This window comes from Erigeron canadensis, chromosome 8, assembly GCF_010389155.1.
Source record: "Erigeron canadensis isolate Cc75 chromosome 8, C_canadensis_v1, whole genome shotgun sequence".
NCBI classification, from domain to species: Eukaryota; Viridiplantae; Streptophyta; class Magnoliopsida; order Asterales; family Asteraceae; genus Erigeron; species Erigeron canadensis.
This window is the reverse complement of record NC_057768.1, coordinates 27,068,515-27,082,633: the sequence shown is the minus strand read 5'-3', so window position 1 is coordinate 27,082,633 and position 14,119 is coordinate 27,068,515. Positions and strand designations below refer to the sequence as shown.

At 31.8% G+C, this 14,119-nt stretch overlaps 1 protein-coding gene across 1 annotated transcript; it reads left to right on the top strand.

Moving 5' to 3' along the window:
- The first annotated feature begins 9,574 nt into the window (after nt 1-9,574).
- LOC122578553 lies at nt 9,575-12,930 on the top strand. Its single transcript, XM_043750532.1, has 5 exons — nt 9,575-9,822; nt 9,903-9,976; nt 10,968-11,103; nt 11,256-11,531; nt 12,536-12,930. Exons 1-5 carry the CDS (start codon nt 9,691-9,693, stop codon nt 12,782-12,784), a joined length of 867 nt encoding a protein of 288 aa, XP_043606467.1. The 5' UTR covers nt 9,575-9,690; the 3' UTR covers nt 12,785-12,930.
- Nucleotides 12,931-14,119: the final 1,189 nt, after the last annotated feature.

Sequence of the window (14,119 nt, the reverse complement as noted above, 5' to 3'; positions counted from 1 at the left end):
ATGAAAATAACCTGCTAAAAATGTTCGGATAATGTAAGTTACCTGCTGGGTAAAATTTTTGTCGATCACATGCCATGTAGACCGCCACGCTGGAGCCATGTCATAAATTAATTAATAATACTTTATAAAACTCTGATATTTCTTTTCTCTCTTTTCAGTCATACATTAAATGAAAGTCAAAAACTATCACTGCAATATACTATCGATATAAATTAGAACGACTAGGAGGTTGAAGCTTAAATGCTTAATGGTGTAATTGTTCACATGTGGTGCACGATCATGGTTCACTTTTCCTAATGTCTGATAAAAATTTTTTGTTTTTTTTTTGCCGTTGCTTAGTATAGTGTAATATTACCAGATGGTGGTGGCTTCAGGTCCGGTGGTTTACGAGAGTTGTGGCGATGGGTTTCAGATCTAGCATCGTTGTTGGTAGTAGCATCAAACAAATGATAGCCATGTCTAAACAAGGTCAGAGAGGGTATTTAAGAGAGAGAGATAGTGGCGGTGGCCATGTTTTCCGGCGATTCAAAACGGCGAAGGTATTTGGGAAAGACACAATGGTGCCAGCCAATGGTTGTGTGTGTTTAAGACAATTGTGGCGGTTGCGCTTAAGTTTTGAGATAGTGGTGACGACCATGTTTTCCGGCTATTCATATGTGTATGCGTGTACGTAGGTGGTTTTTAATGTGATTTTTTATTGGTGTTCGTGTATCAATGCAACTATGCAAGTGGTATAATTGATATAAGCCAAAGTACTTTTTCGTCCCTGTGGTTTTCAAATAAGCATTTTTTGTCCTCGCCGTTAACTTTTGACTAAAATCATCCTTGTGGTTTGCATTTCGTCCTTGGATCCGTTTACGTGAGGGGCATTTATGTCTTTTCGTGAGGGGCATTTATGTCTTTTCACCTATCTTCATGGTTTCTCCCTATGGTTAAGTGCAAAACTTGTCCTTATGGTCTGCCGTTTTTGCATTATTCATCCTTCTATTTAACAAACCTCCAAACATAAATTTAATCAAAAACCAAAATAAACTCAAATCAAAAACCTATATACACCTACATATAATGATCTAATTTAATACCGGCCGTTACGGCTAAATAAATTTATTTTATTTTTTTTAAAAATGTAATAAAACTTACTACAATTTAATGAAAATAGTCAAAATATAATTGCAATGCAATCAAAAATAATACCAAATAGATACTTTATAACAAATCATAAGAAAGTTCACAAATTACAAAAAAAATAATAACATTAAAGTATTATAAATATAATTTTTAAAAAATTCAAAAAATAAAAATGAGAATACCGTAAATGCCGGAATGATAATACCGAAAAATATCAAAAGTACCGGAAATAGTTGGGCCATAAAGAAAGGACTTGTTGGGCCATAAATTAAAAATACCGGAAATACTTTATAATTTTTTTTAACTACTTTTATTATTTTATTTAAAAAAGAAATGACTTGTTGGGCTATAAATTAAAAATGAGATTTTTTTAGCAAAATGAGATTTTTTATATTTTTTTAGCTGCTTTTTTTTATATATTTTTTATGATTCTTTTTTAAGCTTTTTTTTAGCTAGCTGTAAGTTTTTTTTTTTTCTAACCTTTTTTTTTGGCATAGTATAAACTTCCTTTTTTTTATTATTTATGTAATGTTTTTTTATTAATATGTAATGTGTTTTTTAATATCACGTAATGTGTTTTGTTATTAATAAAACATATAAATTAAAAAAAGGGTTAATTATGTAAAGTTTATAAATGTTAAGGATAGATTATTAAAATGTGAAGAAAAGGTTAGGAGTTTCGGTTGCCACTAAAAAAGGTTGAAAAAAAAGTTAGAGGGTTGAAATGAGGTGGAGTAATTTGATTGGATAATTGGAGGGAGATGAGGGGGATGAGCCCTCCGGCTCCACCCCCCCCCCCCTATTTTTTTTACTTATTATGTCATAAACACTTTGATAATATCCTGCTTACCCAAGAGTTAATGCACAATTATCATAGGAATTCTGATCTTCCTAGATGCGCTTTCAAGATTGATATTTAGAAGGCTTATGACACAGTGGATTGGCAGTTTTTAAGGTCTACTCTTTGTGGATTTGGATTTCATCCGATTATGATTAATTGGATTATGAAGTGTGTCTCTTCTACCTCATTTTCCTTGTGCATTAATGGTAATACTTATGGTTATTTCAAAGGTAAACGAGGTCTAAGGCAAGGGGATCCAATGTCACCATATTTATTTACAATGGTAATGGAAGTTTTAACTCTTATTCTACAGAAAGCGGTTGCAAGTCCCTCTAGATTTTGGTTTCACAACAAATGCAATAAAGAGCGAGTTGTCAACCTTTGCTTTGCTGATGACTTATTTCTGTTTGCTCGAGGTGAGGTTCACTCAGTCAAAATTATTATGCAAGCTCTTAATGATTTTAAAGATATGTCGGGCTTGGTTCCTAGCCTACCAAAAAGTACGGTATTCTTTTGTAATATATCTGATCAGGTTAAACAAGGCATTCTTAATTTGTTACCCTTTGAAGAAGGTTGTCTTCCTATTAGATATTTGGGTGTTCCCCTTATCTCCTCTAGACTCCTTTATAGAGATTGTAAAATCCTTGTTGAAAAAATGGAGAAAAAGATCACGGACTGGAGGAATAAAACACTATCATTTGCGGGTCGTCTTGAATTAGTTAAATCTGTCCTTGGGTCTCTACACCTTTATTGGGCATCGGTCTTTAGCTCGCCTATACAGATTCTTAAAGATTTGGAACAGAAAATGCGTGAGTTCTTATGGTGTCAAGGCCCTATGAAGAAAGGTAAAGCTAGAGTTTCATGGAACACTGTTTGTCTCCCAAAAAAGGAAGGTGGATTGGGAATAAAGAGGCTTGCAGTTCGTAATAAAGCTCTCTTGACAAATCATCTGTGGAGTATTTTGACTGATAGGGAGTCACTTTGGGTTAAATGGGTACACTCTTATAGATTGAAAAGTAAGAGCTTATGGGAGGTGCATATTCCAGCGGGTTGTTCATGGGGATGGCAGAAACTGTTACAGATCCGTGACCATGTTCGTCCTTTTATTTGGTCGCAGGTTGGTAATGGGCGATTAACTTCAGCCTGGTTTGATAAGTGGGCACCTCAATGCCCTCTTGTTAAGTTCATTAGACCACGAGACATTCGAGATGTTGGTTTTTCTATGTCTATGTGTTTAAGTGATATCTGGTATAATGGTAACTGGATGTGGCCGACTGCTTGGTATGATTTGTTTCCTGTGTTAATAAATATACCTACTCTATATTTTAACAATGATCGAGATAAATTGGTATGGAAGTATAATGATGGGCATATCATTCCCTTTTTGACTTGGGGCGTTTGGAATACAATTAGAGTCCGTGAACAAATTGTCTCATGGCACTCAATTGTGTGGTTTTCACAGTGTATTCCTCGACATTCGTTCTTTATGTGGCTTATTCCTAGGAAAAAAAATTAAAGACTCAGGATCTCATGAAGAATTGGGATGTTGGGGGCAATATGAACCTTCGACTTCAATGTTGTTCGCTTTGTCAAAGAGGCCCGGACTCACATAACCATTTATTCTTTGAGTGTGATTTTTCTGAACAGGTTTGGAGTGGGATTAAAACGCTTGCTGGCATGGCTGATGTTTTTGAAAAGCTGGATGACATTATAGATTGGCTTATGGTTTGTGCTAAATCAAGATCCGCTAGAAGCACCATGGGAAGACTTGTGGTTGCTGCAACGACCTATTATGTTTGGCAGGGAAGGAATGCACGTCTCTTCACTAATACTAAGAGACCAGTGGTTGCTATACAGAAGATCATTAAGTCGACAGTTAGGTGGAGGCTTGTGTCGCTGAAATTCAAGAATACTCCAAATGTTGTGACTCTGTTGGAAGCATGGGATATCCCTCGGAATACTTTTCTCCAATGTGAAGCAGATTAGAATTAGTATGAGTTACTGTTGAGTGTACTTTGTAACTCTTGTTTTATTGCTTGTTGACACTTGTATGGCCTGTCATACTTGTGAACTGGTTTGGTACTCTGCCAAATCACTTGTTTTGTATTGTTTGGGTTTTGAAATATAATATGCTCACCGGGATATTAAAAAAATCCCATTACCCACTTTCCTTTTGTGACACCCGTCACCAAACCCGATAGTTTATAATAGCCTCTAACTTGAACTCCTAATTTATTGAGTAGTCAATGTTCTTATATAGTATAGCAAGCGTAGAAATGTTGTGATCATTCCAATATGTGACTACTATTACTTGGATTCAAATTGATATTCCTAAACATATATGACTATAACTATTTCCCTGTATTTTTTAGACTTGTAGTTGTTAGTCATATTCATATTAGATGAAATTAAAGTATTATAGACTAATTATGTGTACCTTGAAGTTATAAGTTAATGTGTTAAGTCATAATAAATATTTATGAAATAAACTCAATTTACCATAATATATTAAAATATAAGATAATTAGTAACCAAATTAGAAGTTACCATGACTTAATATAAGTATATGTGGAGTGCAAACAAATGAGTTTTAGTCCAGCCCAGTTTACTAATCACAAACTTGTGATTCACGGTTAGAAGGAATTAAATTCCTTTTATGACTCTTATTAAATTAATATACTATTAAATCTTAATTATCAACACTTATAAAATATATATAACATTAATTATCAAAACAAAATCCAAAACACAACTTGTGTGCTTTGCTGCCGTCAAACACAAACCACAACACCATCACAAAAATCTAATTTTTTTTTTAAACACTCGTCAATTGTCAAGCAATCATCTTAAAGATCTCTTGGATTTTGTTAAGCTAATACAATTTAATTATGTATTTTTAAAAGATCTTTTATATAAAAAAATCTATGGTAAAATTCTTATAAACTATATCTATTTTATTGTGTAAAGGTATCTTAAGGAATGATCATCAATCTTGGAGTAAATTACTTATCTTTTCTTTTTATATGAATAACTATATTTTTTATTTATTAATCTTTATTTATAAGTAACCTATTTGATGAATATATATTATGGCATATTTATAATAATGAATGAAACGGTTTTTTTTTAGGGTTAAATCAAAAGCTTGAAGTATAAATCATATTAATGTTAAAAGTTTATGTATTTATTGTATCATAATAATTAATGTAATAAGAGAAATTCAATTATGAAGGCATGAAAATCATAATAACAGATGTAAATAGGTGTTGGAAAGATTTGAAAGTTTATATATGAATATTAGTTGTAGTAGTTTTTAAAACAGTAAGTTTGGGTTATTTCAAAATCTAGACAGATTCGGTTTGCTAACTTGGAAAAGTCGTATCTTGGTCATGGAAGATGGTTAAGTCACGTTTTTGATATCTAAAATTAATTTCAAGAAGTCTTCTTTCTGGTGGAGTTGGTTTCATGTCAAAATATGAAGTTTAAGGTTGTCAAACGAATTTTATAACAAAACTGCATAAAGCTGAGTTTCCTGGACAGATTTTGGTCGACTTCAAATAGTCATATCTTGGTCAATTTTAAGAACTGGAAATTTATGCTTTTCCAGGAACATGTTTAAGGTGTCGAGATTTTATAGAAAAAATAATGGATTGTTTTGAAGCTTTATAGGTCCTTAACTTTTATAAAACTTTTCTGTGCGCAAACAGTGATTTTTCTGACTAGTCTGTAACTATTGAATTTTTAAAAATAGTTAACGTGCGAAATAAATTAATTAAAAATTCATGTCAGTTTATAACACTCTAAAGTTACAGTAGTTAAGATTTGAAAACTTGAATTGGTCGTTTCATCCTAATAAAAAATAGATAAAGTTACCAAAAATTTCAGTGAATATGAACTTGTAGAATTTAATCTTAAATCATTAAAACAAATATTATATATTAAGTGATGTGACTTGTAACTTAATAATATATGACAAATCAGTTGTGAATATTTTGAAATTAGCCATATGTGTATTTCATCAAATACGGGTTACAATGGACGGTTCTTGACCATGTCCATAATTGTAACTTGTTCATATATATGTTGTGTAGATTCTAACGACCTTGTTGGATTTGCATAACTACTTGCTTGTTGAGGTGAGTTTCGTGGCCCCTTTTTATTTTATTTCTTTGGGAAAAAATGATGCTTAAAACACTTTTCATTTTTTTACTAGTTGTGCCAAAACTTGTTTGTTTTATTGGACAAATACGTGTAATTATGAAATGTGTATGTTAGCTTTGCTTGTGTTGATTCCTATGATGCAATAGATGTCTGTCGATATCTATTGAAGACAATTTACAGCAATAGATGTCTGTCGATATCTATTGAAGACAATTTATGACAATGGATAACAATGATAACAATTAACCAACTTTATACTCCAGCTGATAGTTGTTGGTATTACAGTGTGTGATTGAGTTGTTGGCAAGTGATGTGATTGAGTTGTTGGCAGGAGTGATGGGGATTGTGTTGTTGGATAACTATGATGACATTGATCAGTATTTGGATTGCATACAGGCTGCTACATGTTTATATTTACACTATCGTCCAAACCTCATTTATCATGCACAGCGAATTCATTTGTATTCCTATAAACATACGAACTCACCAACATTATGTTGACATTTTCGAGCATTCATTTTCAGGTAATAACAATGCTTAAGGAGATTGAGCATAAGGACTTTAGGAAGACTAATAAAGAGATCCTTCATGGACTCCTAGTTGCATTTAATCATTGAACTCTATTTGCTATTTGTTATATCTTTTGCTATTTGAGGCGTGTTGCCGAGACTTATCTCGCTTGTGGGAATTACATTTATCTAGATTTCATTTAGTATAACTCTATTACAAATTCCATGTGCTGTTGCTATATCTTTTCGTCATATCCTACGATTCCGCCTAAGGTGGGGTGTGACACCTTTCTTAAAATTTATTGTATTTTTATTTTTTTTATTTATAATGTTAATGTTTTAATTTCTTTTAAAACTCTTATAATTTATACATGGTCTTTTAAGTTTCATTATCGAAATAATTTTGTAATAACAGACTTTTAAACTATTCGCAGATTAATAAGCTAATTATAAGGTATACTATTTCGAGGTTATGAGTACCGTTAGTCTACTGTAACTTCAATGGCAACGATGTGTGTTTATAAAACTTTTATTAATATACCCAAGCTGAACTCGGGTTAATTAGCTAGTGATATAAATATAAATATGTCTTAATTAGAAGCTTATTTTAACAAATTATCATGACATATACGAAAACAAGAATGGTCATATAACAAAGTGATAATGATAATAAATATCTACCAATAAACTAAAACAAAATTGACATATTCTTAAAACGACATGTGGCATAATCCTTGATCGACACGTGTCCTTTTAATTAATTAATTTTAATAAATTAGTTTTTTTAATTATAAATAGATTCAAATTCCTTATTAAACTTATAATTAAACTCTAACTTTTGACTTATTAATAACACATTCAATTTCCTTATTAGAATTATAATTCAACTCTAACTCTTGGCTTATTAATAATATAAAAGACATAATAACCTTATTTGATTGATTGTTTTCCCATTAATAAATTGTCATTTTTTTCTCAATTATTCAACTCGTATTATTTATATTACTTATAATAGGTTATTAACATGAAAACTTAAAAAATTTGAGTTTACATTCTGAAATCACAAGGCTATTTACCGTCATCCACTATGCTTACAAGTTCCGTTTTTGATGTGATTCTAAAAATCTAAAGTAAATATAAACTCTAAACATATATTATATTTATCATTACCGTTTTTATTATAATTTAGTTTCGATCAGCGGTTTATTTTAACCATAATTTATTTCATACCAGTGAATGATGTATGAGACATATTCGAGTTTCTTTCTGATACAATTTATATAACTACCGTACATCGTACAGGTATTAGAACTAGTTAAATATGATATATAGATCATTTAGTTCATCAACGTCAATAGAAATATCATTCAAGATTCAAGTAAACAAATTTGTAGTAATAATATATACAAAGTTAATACGTAGAGAATACTATAAAATAATTATTGAATATGCTACTTTTGTTGATATACTGAAAACTAAGTTGTTGATGCTCCCTAGTCCCAACTCATAAGTCACAAATCGTACATATATATGTGAAGGGACGTGCTTTATAAAGGGTAATAAAGTAAATTGATTGGCTGCAGAATCCAGCATTTTGTTAATGTAGGTACGAAGAGAGTGTTTGAAATTACGTTTTGAAGTGATTATTTGATTATTACGTTTACAAAATACAAATCATCTAAAAAAGTGTTTGGATAAAGAAGTGACCATTTGTCTTGAAACCGCAATTTTGAAGAAGCATGTAGGTACATGCATTTTTAAAACGCAGTTTTGAAAACACTAAATCTATTTTAAAAACGCAAAATCTGTTTCATAAAAGCAACACCAAACACCTTTTAACATGCTTTTAGATTATCATGTTTTGAAAGGCTCAAACCGTAAAAAATCAATTTTTAATAATTTTTCCAAACATTAAAAACAGATTATTTGTTATTCCAAAACACAATAATCTAAAATTCATGTTAAAAAAACAATCGCAAACACCCCTTAATACTTGTCTAATAGACCATTACACAAAAACATATATCTTGAATGTAATTGGGAAAAGTGACATTTTATCAACTATAACATTATATTAAGGGAAAAATGAGTATAAGGCACTCAACTTGAGTGAAAAATTTCTCACATACTAATTTTTTAATATTTTGAATAAATGTATGAGTCCCATGATTTTTATGATTTAAAAATAAGATATATGAATGATTTTTCACCCAACTTAGATGCCTAACAGTCTCATATTCCCATCCCCTTATATTAATTACTTATACGTTGTAACATAACATATTAATTACGCATATGTTATAAAAATGTTCCTTTACATTCTTTTGATAATAAAAAAGAGAGGATGTTACAATAGAGAGTTCTACAAAATACATGTCTACCATAAATAGTTTGACAACCTTAAGGTTCACTAAATTGCATATATAGCCTCTCTTGTTATGAGCGGTATTAAAATTGATTATTTAACTTCCAACTTACAAATATCGTTGTAAATAAAAAAACTTTTACATTAGAAACCATATTACAATCTACGAATTATAGCATATGACATGTCGCTAGCTCATTACACATATATAAATCGAGATTTGTTTAGGAGAGATATGAAGTTAAACCGAAAAAAATCCGGATATATTAACATAGAATGTATTGAGGTTGTTAGAAACTTAGAATAAAGCTCAAAAATGATCATGAGACATATCGGTTAGAGTAGGTGTACAAGTGTATTTAAGTAAAAAAGAAAATCGTTTTTTCTAGATAATTTAAAAAACTTTTTTTTTTGAAAAAAGTCTATCTACTTACGTAATCACATCAAAAACGGTACACAAGTAATCATGTTATGACAACACATGTATGATTGAGGGACCAATAAAGAAAGTAGCTAACAATATAAATAAAACTAGAAATGAAGTCATAGACCCAATAAGAAAACATTTTGATTCTATTATTTAAAATCAAAACTTTCTTTTTATTTTCTTTTTTAAAAAACATTTCAGGCTCACACTTTACTACTGTCGATCGAACATCCTCGGAAAACACACACACACACACACAATGGAGAAAAACACGCCGGTCAGAAAACCTCACACTTCAACTGCAGATCTGTTGACCTGGTCGGAAAATCCCCCCGCCGATTCTCCGGCCACCGGAGCTTCCGCCGCCCGATCCTCTGCCCGGTCCCATCAGGTACGAATATATATATATAATGTATGTATCTATGATATAAGCTATAATAATAAGAAATGGGGATTGAAACCGAAATGCAGCCATCAGATGGAATAAGTAAAGTGGTGTTTGGAGGTCAGGTCACTGATGAAGAAGTTGAAACTCTGAACAAAAGGTATTATATATATATATATACACACACAAGTTAGATCTATTATATATATATTTGTTATTGTAAATGTTAAATTTAAATTTTTTAGTGGTAATTTAAATGGTTGATAGTACTAATAGTAATAGTAATAGATTATTTGCTAAAAACGCTGATTTGTAAATCCATACATTTGTTTTTTTATTTTTTAAAAATTTTTTGGTAAATAAATAAGGTTTTTATGTAAGTTGGTATAAATAAATAATTTTGGATCTAGTAATTAAATTGTTGATAATGTTGCTTGAAGTTTGGGAGAAAGTTGTTAATTGTAAATTTAAATAAGAAAAATGGATTAAAGTAAGTTGGTTTGAATTTTAAATTTTATAAAAATAGCTAGGTTTGAATTTTGAAAATTTCATTTAGTCATTGAACTATGAAAATAAGTAATTGTGTTTGAATTCATATGAGACATGTTTATTGCAGATCCTAAGTTGTTTGTGTTTAGCTGGTAAATTAATATACATGGATTCCGATTACGTCGAATTTTATAAAAATGGCTTAGGAAATCGGATATGTGCTTTTATGTTTATGTGGATTAATAATGTGAAATACGAGTAACTGAAAATTTTGTTTTAAGCACATTAATTGACAACTATGATGACGAAAAAGCCAATTTGGATGTAGTTAAATCGAAATGTTTGGCATGTTTTGGATATAGTAAATTCTAGGTTGTAGTTTCATAGTCAGAAGCGAACTATATATTTGGGAAACGGTTGTGTTTGTTACTTCAGTTTGTTAGCAGATTATGTTGCTTTTTATGAAAGGTTTTTATATTTATTTCAAAACTTTAAATGCCAACCTAATGACTTTCTAGTTTTGTATTGGTAGAACTTCGTTATCATAGCGCCTAATAGTCTTTAATTTAATATTTTTTTTGGATGACGTGGTTTTGTATACGTGAACACGTTTGATACGAAAATGATACGTGATGTGGTGCGATTTTTTGCAATGATTCTAGGAAACCTGTTTCGGGATACAAGTTAAAGGAGATCACCGGAAGTGGTATATTTGCAGCTGGTGGAGAAAATGGTGTAGAAGAAACTGATGCTGCCAGTCGGACACCGTCTAACCTGACTGGCATAAGGATGTACCAGGTGACCATTTGACTAGTTCTTATGTATGAAAAGCTAAATTTCAGACGAATGATCATAATGTTTGTTTTAGACTTTATATGATATCGAACATAGGTAAATATTTTACTTTTTTTTTCTTCTTTCTATTAATATTAAATATATATATTCATCAGCAAGCGGTTGCTGGGATTAGTCACATTTCTTTTGGTGAAGAAGAAACAGTGTCTCCCAAGAAGCCAATATCAGAAGCTAAGCAACGAGAGCTGAGTGGCACGTTAGATAGTGAGTCGGAAGCAAGGTTGAAGAAGCAAATTTCGGATGCAAAAAACAAGGAATTGAGTGGACATAATATATTTGCACCTCCTCCTGAAATCCAACCACGTCCATTGGCTACTCGTGCATTGGCTCTTCGAGAAAGCATAACCATTGGTGAACCCGCTCCAAATAATGTATGTTTATCTATCATAGAGTCTTATATTACATAAAATAATTATATGCTCACGTAGGCATGACCAAGGGGCAAAAAACCTGGTCCCGACCCTTGACCAGGCCCGTTATCCTATGGTGTACGCAATAGTGAGCAGCTCACATAAAGTAGCACTATTGCGTACACCATAGTGCATTCAAAATAATATCTAGAGGTTACAATTTTGGCTTTTTAATCTCGATTGGGTCAAATAAAAGAAGCAACTAGGTCACATGGGTTGAAGGCCATTTGAAGTCTAATTTTTATTGCTTATATGCTCGTTGCTCATTTTATCTAAAGATCTTTATGTATTAAATTTACAATACTGATTTAAGTAAGATCTTTTAATAATGGACAAAAGTTGCTTTTGGATGAACCCATACCAACCCGACCCTTACTTTAAAAATACCCTCTCATGCAACCCGCCCGTCATGCTTCCTCTGATCAAAGTTCATGATCGATTAGTGGAAATCTGAAATACATTCACACAGAATATATAACTTTTTTGTCACTAAAATTTGCTGATAGTATTTGGTTTGTACATCTGATTCAAAACTTAACACACTCTTTTCATTCTGGAGCATGTTATCTCAATAAATGTTTAATGTCGACTAGCAACTTATTTCAAAACTCGGCAACAGAATTTATCGACTAGATTTACTTTTTATTGAATGGATCAAGTAGATATACCTTTTTTAGACACAATAAAGAGATGTTTACTCTTTTCTGGAAATGTTTCATCTCTTAATACCAAAACTTGGCCTTTCATACATTTTGATTATCTTCTTAGAAATCCATAATTTAACAAACACTCTAATGTGCGGTTTTATGAGTCTTAAATTTTAAAGCCCAGAAGCACATGCAAGCATTTTTTCTGCAGTCCCTTTTACTTATCGTTTTTTAAGGAGTATCACATGAGTGCTTTCACAACTCACATTGTCACTAACTTTTTTTTTTTACAATTGGGTTGTGTTTTGTGTTGGTTAGGGCAATCCCGAAGAGTGTGTGATCAAGACGGCAAAGAAGATCCCAAACCAGAAACTAAGTGAGCTGTCAGGAAACAACATTTTCAAAGGGGATGATGCCCCGGCATCTGTAGAAAAGCCATTGAGTTCAGCAAAGCTTCGGGAAATGAGTGGCAGTAATATTTTTGCTGACGGGAAAGCTGAGTCTCGAGACTATTTAGGAGGTGTTCGCAAGCCTCCAGGTGGTGAGAGCAGTATCGCATTGGTGTAATTGTTTTACCTTTGAACATTTTTACTATTTATTTGTCGGATGTTCGTGTCATGTTGACCACAGGTGTGGACTTTTGGCTAATTGGGTTGGTGGTTTGTTCATAATTAAGTGTTTTGTTCTCTAATGCAGTGGTTGGATTTGACTTTTTTCTGTTGTTGAATTCATCTGTCTCTTATCTGTTAAAAAGCTTGTGGAAAATCGTATGCAAAACGAGTTGATACGAGTTGTGTATATCTCTAACAACCCATTAAACATAACAACAGTAAGTCAGTAAGAGAGGAATAGTTTTACAGGCGTGAGTGTTAATACTTCAAGTATAGAATTTTTTGTAAAGGTATTAGCTAACAAATAAAAGAGTCAAATACGATGAGGTATTCCAAATGTTTTATTTCGACTGAATGTTTGAAAGAAAAAAATGAGTCAAATAGGTAAAAAAAATAATTTAGATCCCCAAAATAAAGTTTTTAGGATAATTTTATCATTGTCGTTGAAGGGTAGAGGATCCACCAAGTTATCACAACTTGAGGGGTAGAGTTGAGAAAATATTGACCATTAAATCAAAATTTAAGGTTAAAGATAAAAAATGAACATTGAATTTGGTCATTAATTTCAATCTAAAGAAATAATGGTCAACATTCTCCTAACTTTAACTTGAAAAGTCCTGATTTTACCTTAATTTATGCCAAAGATTTATGCTCAGTATTATATATTTCAATGTTAGGCTATCACTAATGTCACTATACATCAATTTATACTCTTTTTATTTTTTATATATAGAAAAGTAGATATTTGTATCTAAGATGTGTTATAAACTATATCGCTCATTTGCCTCATACAAAATTTTTCTTTCATCATCTTGAATTTAGAATTTGTTGCACGCTTAACTCGTTTAGACACACTGTCACACAAAAATTTTATTAGCTCTGGTTCTAGGAATGTTATTCGAAAAAGTTAGGCCGAGTTTAAGCTTATTCGCGATTTTATCTCGTCACAAACAAACAGGACCCAAGAGTGGTTTTGGTTATCTTAACCCCAAACCCGATGGAACCGCCCGTTTAACCCACTTTTTCTTTAGATCAGACAGCTTGTAAGCTTATTCATCCGGTCCCCTAAGAATTACATCTCCAGCTTCTAACTCTTTTGGATGTCCTAAATGCACGTGTGTTAGGTGGGGACACTCAAAGCTGTGAGCATTACAAGCCTTTTGGAAGGTGGTCAGGTTGGTCACTAGCCATGATTACTAGTTGGATGGGGTGGCTCACCAACTGGTCAAATGGGTTGCTTTCCACTCTAGAAATTGTTTCAATAGCACCCTTCCATAAACAAATATAAGTA